The sequence below is a fragment of the Tachyglossus aculeatus genome, chromosome 9, assembly GCF_015852505.1.
Source record: "Tachyglossus aculeatus isolate mTacAcu1 chromosome 9, mTacAcu1.pri, whole genome shotgun sequence".
In the NCBI taxonomy this organism is placed as follows: domain Eukaryota; kingdom Metazoa; phylum Chordata; class Mammalia; order Monotremata; family Tachyglossidae; genus Tachyglossus; species Tachyglossus aculeatus.
The window spans coordinates 50864344-50889060 of record NC_052074.1 but is presented as its reverse complement, the minus strand read 5'-3'; the positions used below and the strand labels follow the sequence as shown (position 1 = coordinate 50889060).

Below are 24717 nucleotides of genomic sequence, written 5' to 3'. Positions count from 1 at the left end.
CTTCTTTTTTAAGTTCCTTGGATCAACTGATCGTGCGGGAGCCACATCGTGAATGAAATTTGCAGTGAAATGAACCGCTGCTATAATTGATAAATAATTCAATTATGTCTTTCAAATATCAATAGTAAAGTACGGAGAGCCCTTCGTTTTATTTAATGTAATTTTAACTCCCTTTATTACGCGGCTTCTAGGCCGGGAGTTTTCTTTTGCTTAGATTAATGTATGTATTAGACCCATGTCATTACTGGTTTCAATGATGAATAGTTAAGAGTTATGCGCTTGGCGCATAAAGGGGACGTGAACTAAATGTACAAATGGTGGTGCATTTTCCACATATTCAGTTAATCATTCTGCATCATTAATGTAATTCACTGAAAACATTTACTAAATTACCTTTTCAGACTGACTCCGTTTCTAAATTAAATTGCTGTTCGGTAAACATTTTCCAGCAATTATGCGGGAAACCCTAAGCTGACCGATAGTGCATATAATGAAGTTAAATGTTAACTAGAGTGCCATCATTAGCCCATTAATAAAGAGAAATAATATTTAAAGTGTTCTAATAATCACAATAGCAATTTTGCTTTGTGCATTCATGCTTCAGAAAAATTACAAAGAAGAATAATCATGTGTAGTAATAAAACCTTCAAAAAATTTGAGGTACTCTGAACAGCTTTTCTTTTATCAGTTCAAGCCCATTGGTTTTATCAGCAGAAAGTACACCAGAGAACATTTCAGTATACTTTTATATCACATTAGGGCTGTCACAGTTGTGTTCCTATGATCCAGTTACTAGTTTGTATCTTGTCAAGAATGATATTTTTAGTTTGATTTCACATAAGTTATTTAACATTCTTTTGTCATAGGCGAAAAAAGAAAGATCTTGTTGATGCGGCAATCCCATCAATCCCCAATCCCTTTCCCGAGCTGTGCTGTTCTCCGTTTACACCTGTATTTTCAGCCGGCTTATTGCCTGAGGCAGATTTAAGGAAGAAAAAGGTATGGCTTTAGAGTTTATTTTTGAAGCTCTTTATGTTTTCCAAATTAATATTAAACTTTTTTCTAAACACCACAGAATATGATTAATACTCCATTTCCAGTTGTTTCAGAAAATTTAGGGGCGATGTCCAGAGGAGAATTAGGTTGATCGTGTCACAACTTCAACTGAGCATCACTGTGTTCATGATTAAAAATGAAATCTCAAAATCTGGGAAAGAATGTGAATCCAGTAACTCATTAGTATCATTATTATGATTACAATTGTTGTTATCATTATTTTATTATATTTGTTAAGTGCTTGCTAAGCACTGGGGTAGATATAAGTTAATAATATCAGACACAATTCCTGTCCCACATGGGGCTCACCAGTCCAAGTCGAAGGGAGAACGGACATTGTGTACCCGCTTTACAGATGAGGAAGCTGAGGCACAAAGAAATGAAGAGACTTGCGTAAAGTCACACAGCCCGCAACTGCCAGAGCTGGGGTTAGAACCCGTGATCTTTCCACTAGGCCACGTTACTCCTCATGATAAACTATAACAATTTCCTACAACACAGATGATGAGGGGAGTGAGCGAGAAGAGGGAGAGAAGGGCGAGCAAGGGGCGTAACTGCCAGTTGGTGGTCGTTGGAAGCAGGGCCGAGTTGTGAGGTCTTGCTTGTCTATTCTCCCCTCAGTGACCTTTCCCCTTCCTCCTGGCACTGCCTACTCCCATGTAAAGAATAAGTGTCTGTCTCTCTTGGTCACAACTTCCCTTACCATTCCCAACAAGAGAGGGAAGAAGACAGTATGGGGAGGACAGGATGTGGTGGAGAGACGGTGGGAAGATATCAGGAAGAGGGTGGAGGAAAAGAGGTGATGGCTCTCTGCAGATTTGCCTACCTGTTTAAGTTGTGATGTTGGGATTGAGGGAAGAGGATAGACATTCCCTAATATGAATGTAGTGAACAGCGCTTAACAAAAACCATTCTTCTTCTTCTTCTTTCTTCTTCTTCTTCTTCTTCTTCTTCTTCTTCTTCTTCTTCTTCCTCTTCCTCTTCCTCTTTAAGGGAAGCAGCATGGCTCAGTGGAAAGAGCCCGGGCTTTGGAGTCAGAGGTCATGGGTTCGAATCCTGGCTCCTCCAGTTGTCAGCTGTGTAACTTTGGGCAAGTCACTTGACTTCTCTGGGCCTCAGTTACCTCATCTGTAAAATGGGGATTAAAACTGTGAGCCCCCCGTGGGACAACCTGATCTCCTTGTAATATCCCCAAGTGCTTAGAACAGTGCTTTACACATAGTAAGTGCTTAATAAATGCCATTATTATTATTATTATTATTATTATTATTATGTCTTACCGAGGGGGAGGGAGCCAAAACATATTTTGCCCAGGACAGAATGTGAGAGGTTTGGTTAGACCAAACCTGGCCTATGGGTCTTGGGCTGCGTTCAGTCGATTGGCAGAGATGCGAGCTGGCCTCAGACCCAAGAATAGGTGGTTCGCATCTTTCTCTTTCACTCATCCCCTCGCTTCCACCCCCTCTCCCCTAATTTGGGCTTCAGCTTGAGCTCCTAAACTGAATAAATCACACATGTGTACTGGCATCCACCCTAAATGTATTCATCTGTACAGTCTGCCATTTTTCCGACCTCCAATTTATTTTAACATCCGTCTCTCCATCTAGACTGTAAGCTCCTTGTAGGCAGAGAACGTGTCTGCCAACTGAACTGTAGTCTCCCAAGTGCTTAGTACAGGGCTTTGCACACAGCGCTCAATAAATACCATTGTTTGATTGGAAGGGATGTTTGAATCTCAAAACAGGGTGCCCCTTCTTACCCCTCTTACAGCCCCTTTCCGTACCTTCCTGGGACCCTGGGAGAAAATGTCAAAAAGGTAAAAATCCCTTAAAAAAGTAGGATCTGTAGTTTTGCTATTCCGAGTTTATATCCAAGGTGGAGTTATGTCCCAAAAGTGTCCCTTTTTCTATATCCTTTTTCACTTTCTACCCTTTCACCTCTCACTTTTCTCTGCTTCCTTTTGAGCTTTATTACTCACAACTTTTGTAACTGGAAGGATTTTTTTTTAATTTTTTTGTTGTTCTTTGGAATGGGAAGAAGTTTGGGACAAGAGAAGATTTCATACAAATATTTCTTCTGAGTTACAGCCCTATTTGGGACATGGACTGTGTCCAACTTGATTAGCTTGTATTTATGCCAGCGCTTATTACAGTGCCTGCCATACGGTAAGTACTAAACAAATACCATAAAAATTATGGGAAGCAGCATGGCTTTAGTGGCTAGCGCATGGGCTTGGGAATCAGAGGTCATGGGTTCGATTTTCAACTCCGCCGCTTATCAGCTGTATGACATTAGGCAAGTCACTTAACTTCCCTGGGTCTCAGTTACCTCATCTGTAAAATGGGATGAAGACTGTGAGCCCCACGTGGGACAATCTGATTACCTTGTATCTACCCCAGTGCTTGTATCAGTGCTTGGCACATAGTAAGCGCTTAACAAATACCAACATTTATATTGGTAGTAGTAGTATACATATATCGGGAATAAAATAAGATTTATTGGCCCATGTATTTGGAACCTCTTGAAAAATTCAGAGGAAGTAGATGTTTTGATAGCAAAAATCCACTCTTCTTTATGTCCTAAAATTCACCCCTTTACCAGTAAAATTAGCTATTAAAATCTATTCTGTGTCTTTCTTCTCTTCCAGAAAACTCAAAGGGTTGTTTGAGTTTGAGTTTGTTAAGCATATTATCTTATGCTTAACAAATTCAAGTAGAAAAAGTTAATCTCTTCGGGTTGTCAAAACCACATTCAAATAGTATTTTACAGGCCAAAGTTTTTCTTGTGCAGCACAATGAACGGGAGTCTCAAGTAAGATGTGCTTTCTTTTCTTAACAAATAAAATGCCATTGTGTACAACACATCAGGTTTAATTATTTCCCCTCCTACTTCTCTGTCAGCCAGGCTTTTCTCTTTTTGTGCACTAGCGGAAAAAAAATGTCATCATATATTTGCATTGCTCTAGGAATCCTGCCTTCTTTTTAAGGCCTGCTGCATAACTTCTAGTCTAAAGCACATGACAAAATGATACTTTAATCCAATGTGGCATATAATGAAAAATATTGAAAACAGCTGGCCCAAACATCTAAATAGCTGATATGCAATTAAGTTAAGGCAGTTTAACTTAAATAAGCAATTCACTGTTGATCTTATCTATTCAAAAATATTCTTGTAGAAAAATTGAGATCTATTCAAAGCTTTTGAATTGTGTATTTGGCACACTGCTTGTAAAAATAACATTTAGCGACAATGGAAATAAGCTGTGTATTGTGATGAAATTTTGAGCCCCATGTAGAGCAGGGACTGTGTCTAATTGATTTTCTTATATCTAGCCCAGTGCTTAGCACAATACATTGGCAAACAGTGTTTAAAAAATATCACAACTACTAAGGGGAAAAGAAAAGCCCAACATAATTTTGAGCCACAAGAAAAATGAGTGCTAGTGGCAGGTTCAGACTTGAGGGTATCTTTTGTCCTAGTTTCTTTGCTCCCAACATTATTCTGTATCCATATGAAGGATTTGTATTCATCCAGCTTTGCCATATTATGTCTTTAAAATATGAGTTTGGGCTGGAATGTGATTAGGGAACTTTCTCCCAACAATGTAAGCTTAATTGGTCTCAGCATGTCCCATTATTGAAGAAAGAGTTTGTGTGGGTACACATACGCACGGGCATGCAGCATTGGAATGGGTGAGACTAGAGCAAGTGCTTTCCTTAAAGTGGACTTTTGCAAGAACATAATCCTTGCAGTATAGGAGAACTGGTTGAATAGAATATGAGCTTCGTTACCAATTGAACCTGTGATCATAGTACTTAATCGTATGAGGGACTCACACCCTCTTCAAGACTCCAATAAATTAAATCTTAAATGTTAATTTTGCAGCAAGCAAAGTAAACTGAAGCATGTAGATAACTTATATGAATTAGGAGCCCTTCCTGATTTTCTGTTAGAAGATTAAAGACACGCTAGTACAAGAGAAGTAAACACAGAACATTTGATTGTATTCAAAATGTTGGATACTGTCAGTGATAAGTAGACACAACCAGTAGAAATATCCTTCTGTTTAAAAACCAAACCAAAACCAAACCAAAAAACCCAATTCCTCCTCTCAAAAAAATAAAATAAACACACGAACACAGGCTACAGGGCTGTCAAATCTTGGTAAGCCATTCGGCCAGCATTTCCATAGATAGCTATTTTAAAGTGAATAAAGTACAACTGTTATTCACCAAGTACATTAGCTTTATATGGGTGTTATCCATGCAAAAACTGTAGCTTCTATGGAACATCTTCAGTATTTTCATCTCTTAAAAAAATTGTTCTTCCAAACATCGAAATATCAACTAAGGATTTTAATTTAATCCCTTTGCTATGCAAGAGGGTCTTTCAACATGTGTTTGCAGACTCTTGAGGGGAGCAGAGTTCTTCTATATGTCTGATGGAAATGTTTATCACCAAGGGCTATTGTCAAGAGAGTAGCAAAAACAGAAGGGACTGGAAAGGATATTCTTAAAGGAATGAAACAGGAAAGATAAGGGAGTTGGGGATTAAACAAGGGAAGAAAAAGTGGGTAGAAAGTGAAATAATTAGAAATAATTCTATTTGATTTAGTTCTTAAAGAGGGTGAAGGGGAGACCTAAAATTGTATACAGATGCCAAAAGCGATCTGTGGCAGAAAAAGTTTCAGTTTTGATCTACAACTATTAGCACTTAGTCTAAATTTGGGTTTCCCAAGCTTGAAATACATTTTGTTCTTTTCAGCTGATCTTTGTCTTTCCTTCCTGTGAACAGTATCAAGCTTACCAGTACAGTGTGTGCCAGTTTTATAGAGTTGCTAGGCTGGGAAAGCATTATCAATTAACCTGCTTTTTCCCATTCTTGGGAAGAGGGACATCTGTGAGTGAAACACTGTGTTCAGATGAAAGAAGAAGTGGTGGAGGTGGTAGCGGTGGTATTATTGAACTCTGTATTGGTGAGAATCCTGTCAGTGTCTGATTTCTCCTTGGAGACATTATGCATTATATCACTCTCTCAGTGCATTGCCAAAGCAATTAAGATCAGCTGGAGCACTCGTATAGGGTTTGAATCTCAGGGAATTAGAAGCTTGGCATTTGGAAGGTGGAAGGCGGGGGAGTAATTTAATCTTTGAAACAACTGGTTTGACCCAAAACGATCTATTTTCATTCTGTAGCAGCACATCCAAACCTCTTTCTGGGAAAAAGGTTTTCTTGTTGGGGCAAAGGCACAAATATGGACAGTTCAGAGTCCCACAGAGTTTCCTTGTGTGTTGGAAAGCCAAACTGGCTTTCCCACTCCCAGGAAGCTTCAGGAAGTGCAGTGATTCCCCAGAGAACCTCCATTCCCATGGAGTCAGCCTATTGATTGCCCTGTGCAAAGCCCAATAGTGTAAGGTCGGGTGTTCAAAGATATTCCCAAAGTTCTCTCAGGGTCATGACCTGATGGACTTGTTGAAGGGCAAGTGGTGGGCCCTTCTGGATTCGTTCATTCATTCATTCATTCAATCGTATGTGCTGCGAAATGACTCCACTTCATCCTTTCACATATTTGTGGAAAGTATCAGGCCTGGTGCCAGGGTGAAATGGTGCCTAGTTATTTTGCAGTCTTATTGTGCCTTTCTTCCACAAGGCAGAAGAATCTTCAGAAAAATCTAGAATTGATTTCTGTGGTTAATACAAACAGTTCTTTCCTATCTTCCTTCTGCTAACAGCTCTGTGTAAGGGTGAGGAGGTGAATTTTGGGGTGCAGCTCCTTAATATTAGGAGACTGATGTATCTCATACCCTTGGAGAGCGACTCTGAGTTTAAAAGAATAAGATTTGAACACCCACGATACTGAGTGCTGTAGGAAAAAAAAAGTAGGGTGAGAAGGATTACTGTCAGTGTGGAATAGATGCCCCCCCCCATTACACTGGAAACTACTCTTGGACTGGGACCATGTCATCACCATATTCTTCTACTAATTGTGGTATTTGCCAAGTGCTTACTATGTGTCAGGCCCCGAACCAAGTACTGGGGTAAGTGAAGTAATAATAATTGTGGTATTTGTTAAGCGCTTACTATGTGCCAGGTACTGTACTAAGCACTGGGGTGGGTACAAGCAAATTGAGTTCAACAAAGTCCCTGTCACACATGGGGCTCACAGTCTTAATCCCCATTTTACAGATGAGATAACTGAGGCACAGAGAAGTAAAGTGACTTGCTCAAGGTCACACAGCAGACATGTGGCCAAGAGGGATTAGCACCCATGACCTTCTCACTCCCAGACCCATGCTCTATCCACTATGCCATGCTGCTTCCACTATACAAGATAATCAGGTTCCATATGGGGCTCACAATCTAAGTAGGAGGGAGACGAGGTATTGAATCTACACTTTGCTGAAGATGGAACTGAGGCACAGAGAAGTCAAGCGACTCAGTGAACAAGTGGCAGAGCTGGGATGATTCATTCAATCATATTTATTGAGTGCTTCCTTGTGCAGAGCACTGTACTAAGCTATTGGGAAAGTACAGTATAACAATAAATGGTGACATTCTCTGCCCACGGTGAGCTTACAGTCTAGAGGGGGGAAATGGGTGGTCTGATTTCCAGGTCTTTGCTCTTTCTCTTAGGCCACACTGCTTCTCCTTTTTCTTCTTCTCCCCCCTTTCCTCTTTCCCTTCTCCCCCGACCCCTGCCACTTTACCTGTATCCCTTATTTCTGAATTCTTAATGAAATTGGTTCTCGATAAATATTGATGATGATAATAGGAATTGAATGGTGGACCCACCAATTACTTTCTATCAGGCCTGATCTCCTGGTAAGACAAGAATATCAATATCAGTCAACCGATCGAGTGCCTTCGATGCGCAGAGCACTGTATTAAGTGCTTGGGAGAGTACGATAGACAGAAGATAAGGTCTCTGCCCACAAGGAGTTTATATTTAAAGGAGTTTTTTTTCTCACTTCATTGATTGAATTAATTTATCCAGCACACCACAGTGGTCTGTTGTGCCTTAAGGGACACGTGGCGCCTCCAAAGATGAACATCTGACTCCCTGCTCTTTAATTAACCTTTGATTGAGAGATTTTTTGAATACCATGATTGTCCAAAAAAAAAAATGGTGTGTGCTGGAGTGATTACACTCAAAAGACAGGTCTGCTTGATGAGGCTGTTAGTCCAGTGGAAAGAGCACTGTGCTGGGAATCCAGAGACTTGGGTTTCAGTCCTGATTCTGCAAGTAGGGAATACTTGTTGGGGCTAGGCCATCGGGATAAGGTTTATGACCAAAAAAACACTCATGGCATTCTGCAAGGTGGACAAGGCCAGCTGGATTCTTGAAAAATAGCAGATTAGGAAGGGAAGGGAAAATTATAGTGGCTACCGAAGCTATGAATCTGCAGCATTGGCACTAGGCTGCATTCTCTGGCCATAAGCGTTCTCTGGCCATAGAGAAGCAGCGTGGCTCAGTGGAAAGAGCACGGGCTTGGGAGTCAGAGGTCATGGGTTCTAATCCTGGCTCCCCCCACATGTCTGCTGTGTGACTTTGGGCAAGTCACTTAACTTCTCTGAGCCTCAGTGACCTCATCTGTAAAATGGGGATTAAGACTGTGAGCCCCACGTGGGACAACGTGATCACCTTGTATGCTCCCCAGCACTTAGAATAATGCTTCGCTCATAGTGAGAGCTTAACAAATGCCATCATTATTATTATTATAAGTGGGCCCCATATTTAAAACACTTTTGTGTGCACTTCACAATGTGCCACCCCCCTGTCCACCTATTTGCTTGTTACAGTCTGTGTCTCAGGGTGAATATGACTGGCAGGGAAGAAAGAGTGTGAATGCCATGACACGAATTATTGACACTACAATCAATTCTTTCACTTGTGTTCTTGATCCTGAATTCTCAGGGCAGAGGCTCATCTGTCATTCCCTATGGGAGACTCTGCCATCATCGTCATCTTTAGCAGCATTGGACTCCCCCAACCATTACTGGTGTTGATAAGCTGAGCTCTAGACTATAAGCTTGTTATGGGCAGGGAATGTGTCCGTTAATTGTTATATTGTAATCTCCCAAGCACTTAGTACAGTGCTCTGCGCACAGTAAGCACTCAATAAATACAATCGAATGAATTACTTAGTGAATGAATGAATGCTGCAGTGGGGAAGCCTGCAACCAACAGTTCTGCAAGGGTGGAGAATCCTAGAGGCAGGATCCCAAAGAGTCAGAACATCCTGGAGCTCAAGGCCAGCTGGCAATAATGGCATTTATTAATGATGGCATTTATTAAGCGCTTACTATGTGCAAAGCACTGTTCTAAGTGCTGGGGAGGTTACAAGGTGATCAGGTTGCCCCACGGGGGGGCTCACAGTCTTCATCCCCATTTTACAGATGAGGTAACTGAGGCCCAGAGAAGTGAAGTGACTTGCCCAAAGTCACACAGCTGACAGTTGGCAGATCCAGATTTGAACCCATGACCTCTGACTCCAAAGCCCGGGCTCTTTCCCGCTGAGCCATGCAAGGGGTTCATTTAGGGGCTTACGAAGGCCTCACTCCATCGTCACATGGCCACTTTTTGTTGCCTAGACCAATCAGTAGCATTTCTTAGGTGCTTACTGCATTTAAGTCAGAACACTGCATTAAGTGCTTGGGAGACATGATCCCTGCCCTCACGGATGTTACAATTTAGAGAGGTGAGACAGGCACATAAATAAATTACTGATAGGAAGTAGTAATAACATATACAAGACTTGTATTTCATCAATATTGGGCTTGTGAGTACTTAAAGTGATGTGGAAGGGCAGAAATCATAATTGGAAATGCAAAGTGTGGGTGGGGGGAGATTAGAGTTTAAGCAGGGAAGGCATCTGGGAAGATCACATTATTGTGAACTCCAGGTAATTTTAGAATTATTGTTCTATATTACTTAAATGGAATGACTATTTTCAATTGGCTACAGTGTAAACGAGCCCAACATTAGATAGCTCATCACGTTAATCACAACTCCACACATGTATGATTAACTTATTGACAATTTTATAATCTATTTTTAACAGTATTAGACTTTCTGAAGTTGGAGGATTATAACCATAAAGTCAGCTCCTGTCCGTTAACTTGATCTGCTTGGGCTTTGGAAGCAAAACATAGAACATGTTGAATCCACAAAGCATGCATTCATTTCTCTGAGACTGGATTAACAAGCAAATAACAGTCAGATGTACTCATTTCTTCCTGATGTAATATTTTAGCAGATCTTACCCACTTGAGTTACCTTTTATACTTACTTGTGTACAGTTGAGACATGGCATAGTGAGACATGGCAGAGAAGCAGCATGGCTCGGTGGAAGGAGCCTGGGCTTTGGAGTCAGAGGCCATGGGTTCAAATCCTGACTCCACCAATTGTCAGCTGTGTGACTTTGGGCAAGTCACTTAACTTCTCTGTGCCTCAGTTCCCTCATTTGTAAAATGGGGATTATGACTGTGAGCCTCCCGTGAGACAACCTGATCACCTTGTAACCTCCCCAGTGCTTAGAACAGTGCTTTACACATAGAAAGCACTTAATAAATGCCATTATTATTATATTGGATAGAGCTCGTGCCTGGAATTCAGAAGGTCATGAGTTTTTTAATCCTGGCTTCGCCATTTGTGTGCTTGTGACCTTGGATAAGTCACTTCACTTCTCTGTGCTTGAGTTACGTCGTCCATAAAATGGGGATTGAGACTGTGAGCTCCGTGATGGGACAGGGACTGTGTCCAACCCGATTTGCTAGTATCCACCCCAGAGCTTAGTACTGTGTCTGACACATAGTAAGAACTTAACAAATACACAATAAATGTTGGGATTATTTTGACTATCTTATACTGGTGTATTAGTAAGAATGGAAATTTGGGTCAATGTTTGGGGCCTCCTCAATTTTGATTTAGTAACCTGCAATCCTAAACACTGATTAAATGAAATTATTTAACCAAATTCTTTACTCAGAAGGCAGAAGAATTCTGCCATTTTGTCACTATCAAGCTTTTCCGATGTCATTATCCCAGCGTAGCTTAATGGAAAGAGCTCGGGCTTCGGAGTCAGAGGTCGTGGGTTTGAATCCTGACTCCGCCACTTGTCAGCTGTGTGACGTTAGGCAAGTCACTTAAATTATCTGTGCCTCAGTTCCCTCATCTGTAAAATGGGGATTAAGACTGTGAGCCCCATGTGGGACAACCTGATCACCTTGTATCTACCCCAGTGCTTAGAACAGGGCTTGGCACATAGTAAGTGCTTAACAAATACATCTTTATTATCCTGGGTGATTCTTGTGGCTCTTCCCAGGCACTGGAATTAAATTGCTAAACCAATACCTGACCACTGTGTGTCAGTCAGGTTTGGCACCAAAAGCATTGGAAACCTTGAAGCAGGGATGGAAGGGTCCTGAGAGTAGGGGTCTATGTGCTCTTTGTGGTATGTCTGGCCTTTTGCTTCAGGTATGCCAATCCATGTTTTGTACCAATCAGAAAAGGAGGCACGATAACTCTGTGCCCCGTCCGTGGTTGGCTAACTAGCCACTCCTACCATTCCACGAACTTTTACTCTGAATGCTGCTCATTAAATGTCATTTTTCTTAGGGGTGTTGGGGGCCCAAAGGAGTGGGGGTTTTAAGGAAGAGAGTAAGCAGGATGGAGTTTATGAGTGATGGAAAGGCTGCAAAGAGCATAACACGCCAAACCAGATTTTTGGGTGGTTTCAAACATGCTTAGGTCTCATCTGTTACTGACTGAAATGGGTGGGGTCCAGAACCACACTCACTGATTCATTCTAAGGTTCTTTCTTCTATGATTGACTTGTTTCATTTTAAGAGGTGTTAAAATGCACACAATGTTACTAACACCCACAGAGAAATTTTGATTTGAATACTTCTCTGCCAATTTAATTTCAGAAGGGAGAACTAGAAAAAACTTTATGACAATTATTCCTGGTATCATCATCATCAGTTTTCAGGAAGCTTATTGCCTTCACTGAAATACTTTTATATATCTTAGTTTTAGATGTGAATTAGGGTTACTCTTCAGTGTTCTTTCTTCACTAAGGCTAATATTTCAATCATTCAATGTTTTTTGAGCATATATTGTGTGCAGAGCACCAAAGTAATTGCTTGGGAGGGTCCACTAGATTTACTAGATGTGACTCCTGCCTTTAAGGAACTTGCATGTGAGCGAGAGAGACAGATTCTAAAAAAAATACTGATGAGAAGGGGATGAGAAAGCATTAAAGTTGTAGGGTCATTAAGATATGTTCATGTATATGGGAGGTTGAGAGCGCTAAGTAGGCTTGAAAGTGTTGAAGAGGCAGTGGGGGTGATATAAATTGGAGAGAGTAGGAATTACTAGGGGAAGGCCTCCTGGAGGAGATGGGCTTTCAGAAGGGCTTGAAGGTGAGGGACTATCTCTAATATATACACCCAAGTACTTAATATAGTGTTCAAGACCCTGAGTTCATGTATTGCAATAGTATATGGAATAAGTGAGAAAGTCCTGGAAGCTAGAATATATTTTTCTTAGATACAAAGCCATTGTGGTTATCTGATTCAAATGTTTTCACTTACCCAAAAGGGAGGGCAGACAGAAATGCTGAAGAAAGCAAATGAGGGTGTTAAGATTTAAATATTATCAATCCAAGATTTAAATATTATAGAGGGGTTATGTTTATGTTTCACGCATGTGATAGCATTCTCTGGAATTGTTTGAAGTCTGTCCAGTTCAGGATGAAATGGCGAGTGGATCTGCATACACTCACGACATAACCTTTCCTTTGCTGTCATGCAGAACTGGAGAAAGATTGCATTAAAAAAAATCTTAAATATGGACCACATTTATTTTATCCAAAAAGTGACCTAGTGTGTCTTCCTGAGCCCTTAAGGAGAGTATACCAATAACCTGGCCTAAGTTTGAGGGAATAATGTACCTGGAGGTAGCCAGAAAAGTAGCAGAGATTTGGAAATAGTGGAGCAATAGAGATTTGGGAAGAGAATGAGTGGAAGAAGAGGGATGAATCTTCCCAATTCATTGGTTGACTCCACCCTATCTTTAGTGGAAGTTGGTGGGTCCTAGAAGTAGTGGGGTAATTTGTGGTCAAGTCAAACCCTGGTCATTAGCAAAAAAAATCAATCTGTTGTTCATTGTCTGGCATTTCTTTCATTCCATTGGGATATTCTTCACACCGAATACACAATCCTGGGAATGTTAATAAAAACTGAAGTCGTTCCATCTTAGAAAAATGTAATTACATACAATGCTTCAGGGCATAAATTGATTGATGGTTGGGGTCAGAAGGGGAACCTTTTTCTTACATAGAGGGTTGTGCAATTAGCCGGGAGCATTATTGGAGGTGGTAGAAAAAAGCTTTACATGTAAATCCATATGCATTTTTTGTGCTGTTGATAGTCATTTAGAAAAAAAAGCCACACATCTGAGTGGTACCACAGATCCAATCCTTTCCATATTGTTTTAATGATAATTGGCTTTTATTTTGAGTGGAAAAAGGAATCACTGTAAAAATAGGAAAGCGTTTCTGGATTAATGAGTTCCATGCTGAGGAGGGAGGAAAGGGCTCCCTCTCCCCTATGTTCAGAATGGAGTGTCTAGTAACAGGCCTTGCACATGAGGGAGCTCTATGAATATTTAATACAGAGCAGTCATTAAATTGACACTTCCCAACACGTACAGCAGAGGGTGTGTTTTTAATCGCTGAACGGCTTGTTAACTCACTTTTAGCATAAATTTGTCCCGGTGGGTGATTTAATTTTGTTTCATCGGTGGTAAATAAATTCTTCAGAGTATTTCAAACTAAAAAGAAATGACCAGGAAGAAGATATTTGCCTTAAACTATCAGAAAGTGGAACGGTGAAAGATGCAGTTTTTGAGGTCTAAATTCACTGAAAAGATTTTCCCTTTAGACAAGGGGCAATTCTGGAAGCTTTTCCCAAAGGTTATTTAGACTCATATTTCAAAATATACATGGATTGATTAGTTATTCTATCTCAAGTCTATAAAGTGGGTTAGTTTCCTCTTCATTTCCTAGACTTTGAAAGATGAATTGACTTTCCCAAATTCACACAGTAAATCAGTCAGAACTAGAATTTCATAACTTCTACTTCTGGACTTCTACTTAAGGTCACATCTTCTCCGTGAAAGCTTCCCTATTTATGCCTTCTTTCCCCACTCCCTCTCCCTTCTGCATGGTCTTTGCAACTTTGATCTGTGACCTTTGGACATTTGCTATTCACCGCACCCCCAGCCCCGAAGCACTTACATGCGTATCTTTAAATCATTTCTTATAAATTACTTATTTATTCATATTAATGTCTGTCTCCCCATCATGTCTGTAAGGTCACTGTGGGCAGGGAACCTGTCTGCTAATTTTGCTTGTGTTATACTCTCCCAATCAGAGCAGTGCTCTGCATTCATTCATTCATTCAATCGTATTTATTGAGCGCTTACTGTGTGCAGAGCACTGTACTAAGCGCTTGGAAAGTACAATTCATCAATAGAGACAATCCCTGCCCACACTGGGTTTACAGTCTAGAAGGGGGGAGAGAGACATCAAAACAAGTAAACAGGCATCAATATAATGAATAGAATTATAGATATATAAACATCAAAACAAGTAAAAAGGCATCCATATAAATAAATAAAATTATATACATATTTACTTAAGTGCTGTGGGGTGGCGAGAGGGGGGTAGAGCAGAGGGAGAGAGTTGAGGTGAGGCGGAGGGGAGGGGGAACTGAGGAAAAGGAGGACTCAGTCTGGGAAGGCCTCTTGGAGGAGGTGAGCCTTCAGTAAGGCTTTGAAGGGGGGAAGAGTGATTGGCGGATTGTAGAGGGAGGACAGTCTAGGCCAAAGGTAGGAAGTAGACCAGGGGTCGATAGTGGGACAGGCGAGAACGAGGCGCAGTGAGAAGGTTAGCACCAGAGGAGCGTAGTGTGTTGGCTGGGTTGTAGAAGGAGAGCTCTCAATAAATACCACTGATTGATTAATTGATTTGCCTCCCCCCACCAGAGTCTTCAGGTCAGGTGAATTTACTTTGGCCTTTACCCCAGCAGCTAGCGCTACCCCTCTCTAGCCATGATCACTGAGTCCTGTTTATCTTTATAACAGTATTTTAAGATAGACATTACTTCTGCCTTCTGCCTAGAGTTGGTCCACAGGAAAACTATTATGAAAATCCAATAGATTGTAAACTCACTGAGAGCAGGGATTGTGTTGTTATGGTCAGGGAATGTCACCGTTTATTGCTGTGTTGTATTTTCTCAAGCACTTAGTAGTCTGCACACAGTAAGCACTCAGTAAATATGATTGAATGAATGAATGAATGAATGTCTCTTTAGTACTCCTTCAAGTGCGTAATTCAATGCTCCACACAGTCAGCGCTCAGTAAATACCATTAGTTGATTGATGGAAACACAGCCACATAATCCACAATATTGCAATAGACCATGATAATGCTGATGGAATTTGAATGGCCTTGAGACTGAAAGATGATTTCCCATATTTAGGACTCATGAGAAGTTGTTCTGTTTCCTCAAAGAGAATTTAGGTAGTTCTAGACTCTAAACTCATCCTCTAGATTGTAAGCTCATTGTGGGCACGGAACAAATCTACCAGCTCTGCATATTGTAACTTTCCAAGTGCTTAGTACAGTGCTCTGCACATAGTAAGCGCTCAATAAATATGATCAGTCGATTGATTAAATTAGGAAAACAATTTGACAGTAAGATTCATGAGCCACTGGAATATATCAGCGAGAAGGGCTGTTGAGACCCCAAAGAATTGGGTAAGCAACTATCCCTTCGGTATGGTTTAGATGCAGAGTTGTCTGGTGTCCTGAAGGAAGAATATTCTATCACAGAAAGGCCCCTAACATGCTGCATTGTATTTTATGAACATGATAGTAGAAAGGAAAAGAGAAATTAAAGGCAGCATGGCTTAGTGGCAAGACCACGGGTTTGGGAGTCACAGGACGTGGGTTCTAATCCCGGCGTCTGCCTCTTGTCTGCTGTGTGACCTTGGGCAAGTCACTTCAACTTCTCTGGGCCTCAGTTACCTTATCTGTAAATTGGGGACGAAGACTGTGAACCCCACTTGGGACAACCTGATTACCTTGTATCTACCCCAGGGCTTAGAACAGCCCTAGGCACAGAGTAAGCACTCCACAAATACCATTATTCCTGAGAAGCAGCGTAGCTCAGTGGAAAGAGCCTGGGCTTGAGAGTCAGAGGTCATGAGTTTTAATTCCGGCTCTGCCACTTGTCAGCTGTGTAACTTTGGGCAAGTCACTTAACTTCTCTGTGCCTCAGTTACCTCATCTCTAAATTGGGAATTAAGATTGTGAGCTCCACTTGGGAAAACCTGATTACCTTGTATTTCCCCCCCACCCCCACCCCCACCGCAGCACTTAGAACAGTTCTTGACACATAGTAAGGGCTTAACAAATATTATTGTTATTATTATTATTAATAATAATAATAAATTGCATATTTAGAATTGTTAGCTTCTTTTGGTTCTTTTTTCTTTTGTCTAGTCTTTGGGCTCAGGCTAATTTACACTCACGATTTTAATGCCTCATTTTCTTATTGGCCTTAAAGCAAATCTCAATACATAGGGTTTCCAAATTTTGAGACCCCTTTTTACGATTTTGAACACCTATTTGTATTATAAAAGAGGGTGAGTTGCATTGGAAGAAACCATGTGTTCCTTTAGCTATTCTTCTGTACAAATATTTGCGAAGTTCAAAGTCAATTTTCTCTTCCTTTTTTGTCTTTGTGCGATCCTAACAATATGCAATTAGAGTGTTAACCTGTACTGATAACCACATTTATAGCAATGTAAGTAAATGCCATTTATTATTCTATTTTCAGTTCATTCTTTTCAAATGAAATAAAGTCCTTTGTTGGGTTATTTCAAGGAATGAAGACTAGAATCAGAGCTATTAGTTTTATTTAGCAGGCTTTTAGAGGACAAGCCAGTTTTATATTTCTTTACTCCAAACAGAATAATTTGCCTGAAAGTTCTTGCTTTGCTCAAGGAGAATGCAAACTTATTTTCACATTATTCAGTGCTGAAAAAGTTCAAGGTAGTTTCAGAATTTCATGTTTCCATGAGTCTGATTTGAACTGTGAAAATAAAATGCCAGAAATCTCAAGGTGAAGAACATTTTATTCCACAGAATGTTCTCTTTGCATCCTTATCAGCTTGTTTCTCTTGCTTTTCTAAACTAATGGCTATTTTTAATCTCCTCAGAGCAAACGTACTTTAATTCCAAAACAGTAATAAAGACACCACTGATGCATGAGAGAAACTCAAATACCCATTTCATTAGACGTCTTGAGTAGCTCACTCCGAAAGGATTTTTTTATAAGAATGAAGTGAAAAAGATATTTTCTTTAAATATGTGGTGGTTGATCCAATAATAACTGTAAACCTTTGGCTTGAACATTAATTCTGTCCATTTTGTTGTCACTGGGTTAAAAAGGCATTCCTCCTTTCCCTTACAGACCTCCAGAACTGGGGTATCCATTGGTGGAATGGAGCAACTGTTGCAGAGCCTATAACCTAAGGGGCTCTGGGCTCCTGCCTCCATCCTCTAGCACATGTTTCCCTGCTTGGTTACCCTTCCCTCCCTACGTCAGACAGAGTACAGCTCTCCCCATCTTCAAATCCCTTTGACAATCCCACCTCCTCAAACAAGCTCTCCCTGATTAATTTCCCAACAAGCTGATCCATATCGTTCCTTTAGCCAGCTCTAACACTTACGAATTTATTTACATCCTCGTTAGCATATTCACACATATGTGTATATATATCCAGTTGTCCATCAAACCCCAAATTTGTGTGATCAAATCTTTGACTCCAAAACTTTTTTTTTAAGAGATCGGGGTTGCTTAGCCAAATAACACCAAGGAAGGACTAAAGTGAACCCTCCCGTTCTTTTAGAAAGCAAGTTAACCTTTTGAAATTAATGGAAGCAATTTAGTAGTAGATAAAGGCTTAAAATATTAAGCTTATAAGGAACCTTTAGAATCTCTATAGCCCTGCTTTCAGACAAGATAACAACATCATTATAATGGAGAATGTCCATTCTGAATATTTCCCATCAATCTTAGGCCAAGTATGTTTGGATCAATATGTCAATTTCCAGGTGTGATAAAAACTTCAGTCATAAGAGACCAAAAAACTACTCTGGAGTGTCTACACCATTTTCCTTATCTTCCCTGATTCTCCTTGAGGAGAGTGGAAAGGCTCATGGGAAGCATTGGAAGGTAGGAGAGGTGGAAAGAGTGAACTTTCTCTCTGGCTCCCAGTGCCAATCTAGGTCCACTTTCTATCCCTCATTCCCATTCACTGCCTCGCTCCCTGCCTTCCCTGACTTCTGAATAGTTGCTGGGTTGAAAAGTTTGCTACCTGGTATTCTTTCTGTCCTTCACATTCATTCCTTCCGCCCCGCTTCTCCTTGTATAATATAGGGAGCACGAGGTCAGGGAAGAGACAGAAAGGTGACACTCGGAGACCTTGGCAGGGGAGCCACAGTTTGTGGCTTACTGTGAGAGAACAAACTTGAATCTCTTTGTATTACTTTGAGTCTGTTAGACTGTGTCTATGTTTGGGCATCTGTAACCATGGCACTGCACACTTTGGGAGCTTTGCCAAGGTATTGGGGTTAATATTCTCCCTTTGAAAGATCCCAGTTGTATCTTTCAGCAGGACAGGTGGTCTGGATGTGAGACCCAAAACTGATCTGAAAGATGGCACCTTCATTAACACAGTGCCCTAGAATCACCTTAGGACAGCTAATAATGTAGATGGAAGAATTCCCCTTAGTAGCTCTCCAACTCCAGAATTAGACCACCAGCTGTGGTACTAGGGAATAGATGGAAAAAGTTGCGAATGATTCTGTCTCCACCTGTCCCCAGATAAAGGCTAGTGCTGCGGAGTGGACTCAGAATTTCTTTGAAGCACTCATTGGCAGAGTCTGAACAAAGTCAGAAATATATATTTAAAAAATTTAATTTTGAGGTAGAAAATTCCTCTCTCAACTTGAGCATGCAGAGGTTGTACTTGTATGAATTGCAACTGTATTTATCAAGTGCCCATTATTTGCAAAACTCTGTAGTTGGTAAATGTGGAACATTTAGAAAGCTAATAGGTAAATGATTAGTGTTCAACTGATGACTATAAGTAATTCAGATGAAAAAACAGATAAAAATAATATGCAGGTAAATAAACTGATCACTAATGAATATATAGATAATTACATGATGGCATAAAAAGATGAATTATCTAGGAAAGTTTGAAGAAGGAGGAACATGACTAAATGAAAGTGAGGGGAAGGAATTTCAGGCAGGAAAACACTTCAGCAACACATAGAAGGAAGCATGGCCTAGGAAAGGATGTTGGATTGGGAGTCAGGAAAATTGGGTTCTCCTTTGGAAAATCACTAAACCTCTGTGAGCCGCATTTTCCTCATCTCTAAGATTGGAAACTGCTCTCCCTATCTCCATATTTATTAGATAGCTAGCCCTGGTGGAACAAAGACTGTCTCAGTCATTATTCTTTGTTATCTACTTCCAACCCATAATATATTGCTTTGTAGACAATAAGTGCTTAATAAATATTGATTATCATCATCATTGTCATTTTTATTGTTAAAATGGAAATTGAGAGGGAGGAACGGTTTAGCAGCTTAGCTTCTGTGTCCCAATAATCATCAGAAAGTGTTGCTCAATTTACACATGGGCCAAGTACATTAGTCCCAACCTAGAAGACTGTTCTGGGAACCCTTACGTCAGAAAGTCTTTCTGATTGACAGATGGCTTTTTGACCTTTGTAGCCTCTATCTCTAACCCATGAAGATATCCTAGAGTACAGGAGTAGTCTGGCAAATGTGGAAAGGGTCCAGCACTGAGCCATCAGGACCCTCAGACGGCAGCCATCCATCAGGCTGATCCTTGAGCCTTTCAGAAAGCTTGCTTGAGGACATAACCTTTGGGAAAAAGAATTCCCTGATCACAGTCTAATGCTTTTTTCATGTAAAATTATGGCAACAAAGTACTGGTAGCAAATTTCCTTACCACTGACTGACTAATGAGGCAAATTTCTATAACCATTAGGAAACATGTGAATTCTGCCTTTTTTTCCCCTTTGCCAAATGGGTATTAGTTTTCCCCTGGGCAGAATTAGCTACTGCATGTTAATGCACATTGTAGATATGTGTAAAAAGCATAAAGTTAGCTATCCTTTCCTAATGGATTTTCAATCTAAGTAATAACCTTTCTGCCTTTCAATCTACCAATTTCAGGATTCATTTAGATAGTTGAATTTAAAATGAGAGAATTTTATTTGCTCGAATAATCTACCTGCAGTTGACAAAATGATCTCCCCCTGGGTAACAGTTCCTAGTTACCTTCACTGCTGGGAAGTGGACTAGGGCTGTTCCCTGGCTAGTGCCAGATAGAGCCCCAATAATAATGATGGCATTTGTTAAGCACTTACTATAATAATAATAATGACATTTATTAAGCACTTACTATGTGCAAAGCACTGTTCAAAGCACTGGAGGGGAAAACAAGGTGATCAGGTTGTCCCATGTAGGGCTCACAGTCTTAATCCCCATTTTACAGATGAGGTAACTGAGGCTCAGAGAAGTTAAGTGACTTTCCCAAGGTCACACAGCAGACATGTGGCGGAGCTGGAATTAGAACCCATGACCTCTGACTCCCAAGCCCGTGCTCTTGCCGCTGAGCCACGCCCCAAACAAATTCATTCAATCGTATTCATTGGGCGCTTACTGTGTGCAGAGCACTGTACTAAGTGCTTGGGAAGTACAAGTTGGCAAGCAAATATGGCCCAGGTTCTGGGGGAAATTACAGCTGACCCAATCATGGCTGTATTCTGACACCATTTCTCCCAGTGTTTTTTTTTTAATTACAGTAAATGATTTTTTAAAATGATGGTACACTTACTATGTACCAATGCAGTGTGCTATGTACTGGGTTAGGCAAGCTAATCAGACACAGTTCCTGACCCATATGAGATTTTCTATCTAAGAGGGAGGCCAAGAGAGAATAAATGATTTAAACAAGGTCACCCAGCAGGCCAGTGGTGTGGTTGGGATGATAACTCGAGTCTTCTGACTCCTATTTTTTGCCTTGCATTAACCCATTAACTCATATTGCCCCTCAGTGCCCCTCTCAGGAACGTAGGCAGGCATATTGCTGAGCACTGTCTAAAACAGTAGCACAGCCATTTGCTCTCATTTTAAGCTCCAACATCCATCTGATTTTCTGAGTAAAATAGTAAGAGCTAACAAATTCCTGTAGAATCTCAAGGTGAAATCTGAAAATGAAGAATAATAATAGTATGTGCAAAACACTAAGCTGAGCTCTGAGATAGATTCAACATAATCAGATCAGACATAGCTCTTGTCCCACATGGGGCTAACATTTTAAGAGTCTAAAATCAATCAATCAATCAATCAATCAATGGTATTTATTGAGTGATTACAATGTGCAGAGCACTGTACTAAGCACGTGGGAGAGCACAATATAACAGAGTTGGTAGATACACTCTCTGCCCACAATGAGCTTGCAGTCTAGAGGAGAAGGAAAAGAATAATGCTGTGTTGACTTGTGCCAGCTCTAAACATTAACAAAGGCTCTGGCTGGCAGAGCACATGAAGTCAGGTGGCCTATGGGCATGTTTGAGTAGAATGCTCCTACACCAATAATAATTATAATAATGACATTTACTTCTGCTTTCCAAGCTGTCTTAAATAAAGCTCATTGCTCCAGGATTGATATCCTTTATTTGAGTAGGCGCTCAAATAAATTCAGTGTTTTATTAAATTTCTGTAGGACTTGAAGGTAAAGATGCTGCCAGGAAATGAGCTGTATTATCAAAACTTAAGCACTCCTCACCCAGTCTAGGATCTTTCAGTTGCTAATAATTATTGTGCTTAAGTTGAGTAATTACATTTTAAAGAATATTTAATTGGATACAATGTTATATGAATATTTTATTATTATTATTATTCTTTTGATACTTGTTAAGAGCTTACTATGTGCCAAGACCTGTTCTAAGGACTGGAGTAGACACAAGCTAATCAGGTAGAACACAGTCCCTGTCCTAAATGGGGCACATACTCTTAATCCCTGTTTTACAGATGAGATAACTGAGGCACAGAGAAGTGAAACGACTTGCCCAAGGTCACACAGCAGACAAATGGCAGAGGCAGAAATAGAACCTGGGTCCTTCTGACTCCAGACCTGTGCACTATCCACTAAGACATGCTGCTTCTATTTTATGAAAATAAGAGCAATATTAGCCATAGAAATTGCAGGGAGACTGAAAAATGTATACTAATTCTGTGGTACTCGCCCAAGCACTTGTAGCAGAAGGCACTCACTATATCTATCGACTGATATTTCGCTGAATGTCTCCTGTTTGCAATCTTTAAAAAATGCAAATGTATGCACCATTTTTATATCTAATAATAATAATAATGGCATTTATTAAGTGCTTACTATGTGCAAAGCACTGTTCTAAGTGCTAGGGAGGTTACAAGGTGATCAGGTTGTCCCACAGGGGGCTCACAGTCTTAATACCCATTTTACAGATGAGGTAACTGAGGCACAGAGAAGTTAAGTGACTTGCCCAAAGTCACACAGCTAACAATTAGCAGATCGGGGATTTGAACCCATGACCTCTGGCTCCAAAGCCCTTGCTCTTTCCACTGAGCCATGCTGCTTCTCTATATCTGTCTACCCAATACCTCATACATACACTTGCTTTAAAACCTCGAGAAGTATATCTGAAGGAAGAGAATAGTGAAAAAACAAGTTGTTTAAAATTTAGCATATCAATGTGAAAATGCAAAGATAATATTAATAGTATTCATTCATTCATTCAATCATATTTATTGAGCACTTACTGTGTGCAGACCACTGTACTGAGTGCTTGGGAAGTGCAAGTTGGCAACATATAGAGATGGTCCCTACCCAACAAGGGGCTCACAGTCTAGAAGAAATAGTAGTTCTAATGGCTCCTGAATAGGCATTTTAATAACTATTATGTCATGGGGAAAGAAGACCAATCAATAAATCAATAGCATTTGTTGAATTTGCACTGTGTGTAGAGAATGGTACAAAGTTCTTGAGAAAGTATGAAAAAGTTAAAGACATGATTCCTGCTCTCAAAGAAGAATGTACGGTCAAGCATGGGAGACAGATATTAAAATAATTTTCAGAAAGGAGGAAGGGAAATTTTTCTCTATATATATATTTGAATGAAAACTTAAGTAATTGGGTATGTTAATTAATACTACATACATGCTACAGATCATTGTGACTGCATGAATGAAGAGTAAGTTCAACAGGGCTGAGGATATTTATCTGTCTCTCTGTGTTGTTTAAGGATATCAATCCTCGAGAAATGAGCTTTATTTAAGACAGCTTGGAAAGCAGAAGTAAATGTCATTATTGTTATTATTGGTGTAAGCTCACTGTGGTCAGGGATGTGTCTTTATTGTTATAGTGTACTCTCCCAAGCACTTATTACAGTGTTTGGCACATAGTAAGCATTCAATGAATATGGCTGAATGAATGAAAAAAATGTACAAATATATTTGGAGTTTATATAAGCTTCATGCTATTGTGCCACTTTTAGTGGTGCTCTTTATTAAATACAAAACTCTTTTTAAAAGGAAAATCAATATCCCACAAAATGCTTAAGGCTAAATAGCACATGCATCATGATTAGCACTTATTTCAATGCATACATCAAATTGGTTAAGCCATACGTGCCTTTATTTTCAGGGTGTTTTTTTTCATTTTTGAGTTGCTCCTCTGTGTGTCCTCTTCACATTATACATTTTTGGTGTTAAAACAGATGTTCAATTATTGAACTGGTCATGCAGAAACCATTTTTTTCAAGTAACTGGTAGTTTGAGCTTTTTTAGAAGATCAGCTTGAGATCTTTACTATCCCAATTGCCTTTTGAATGATGGGGACACCCAAAAGAGAGAAATTATTTATCTGAAGCTAGAAGATATGATAAGGAGTAATATGTAGATATGATTACATGGAGCTATAGAAAGTTATATTGGTGATATAAAAACTAAGTATGTTTCTGCATATATATATTAGCTTTCTGGTTGTGAGAAACATTCTCTCAAGGAAAGTGGTCTCAAAGAAGATAGGGAATGTTCCTTTCTTTCTCTTCCTAAGGATTGTATTGTCTCCCAAGTTCTATCTTCAACTCAATTTAGGAAACCTTATTTTTCTTCCTTTTGTGCTTGTACAGGTATTGCAGTTTAGGTAAACAGGATAATTACACCTATAGTTTCTGTAGGAAATAACATGACTTTGAAAGAACAGGATAGTTAAATCAAAGCAAAGATGCTAAAATATCACTTGAACATTGCATTTATGTGTAACCTAATGATTGGGCATCCCAAGTTGGTTCTTGGGAGATTTTAAATTTCCATTTCAGGGGAAGCTACTCTTAGATTTCCAAAGAGAGATAGTCAAGATTAAAGGAAGGGGGAGAAAGAGGACTTGGCCTGGGACAGCTACCCTACCCTACTGAATGTGCACTTTCCATTCCCAAACAAAAGTG

General features: G+C 40.0%; 1 protein-coding gene across 2 annotated transcripts in view; it reads left to right on the top strand.

The window, feature by feature from the left end:
• Nucleotides 1-1763: 1763 nt before the first annotated feature.
• Nucleotides 1764-24717, top strand: part of GRB14 (growth factor receptor bound protein 14) — a 72616-nt gene continuing 49662 nt past the window's right edge. For both annotated transcript variants that reach the window (XM_038751527.1, XM_038751525.1), the window contains exon 1: nucleotides 1764-1855. In XM_038751527.1, coding sequence (XP_038607455.1) covers nucleotides 1790-1855 — 66 coding nt within the window. In that variant the 5' untranslated portion in view covers nucleotides 1764-1789. The remainder of the gene's footprint in view (nucleotides 1856-24717) is intronic.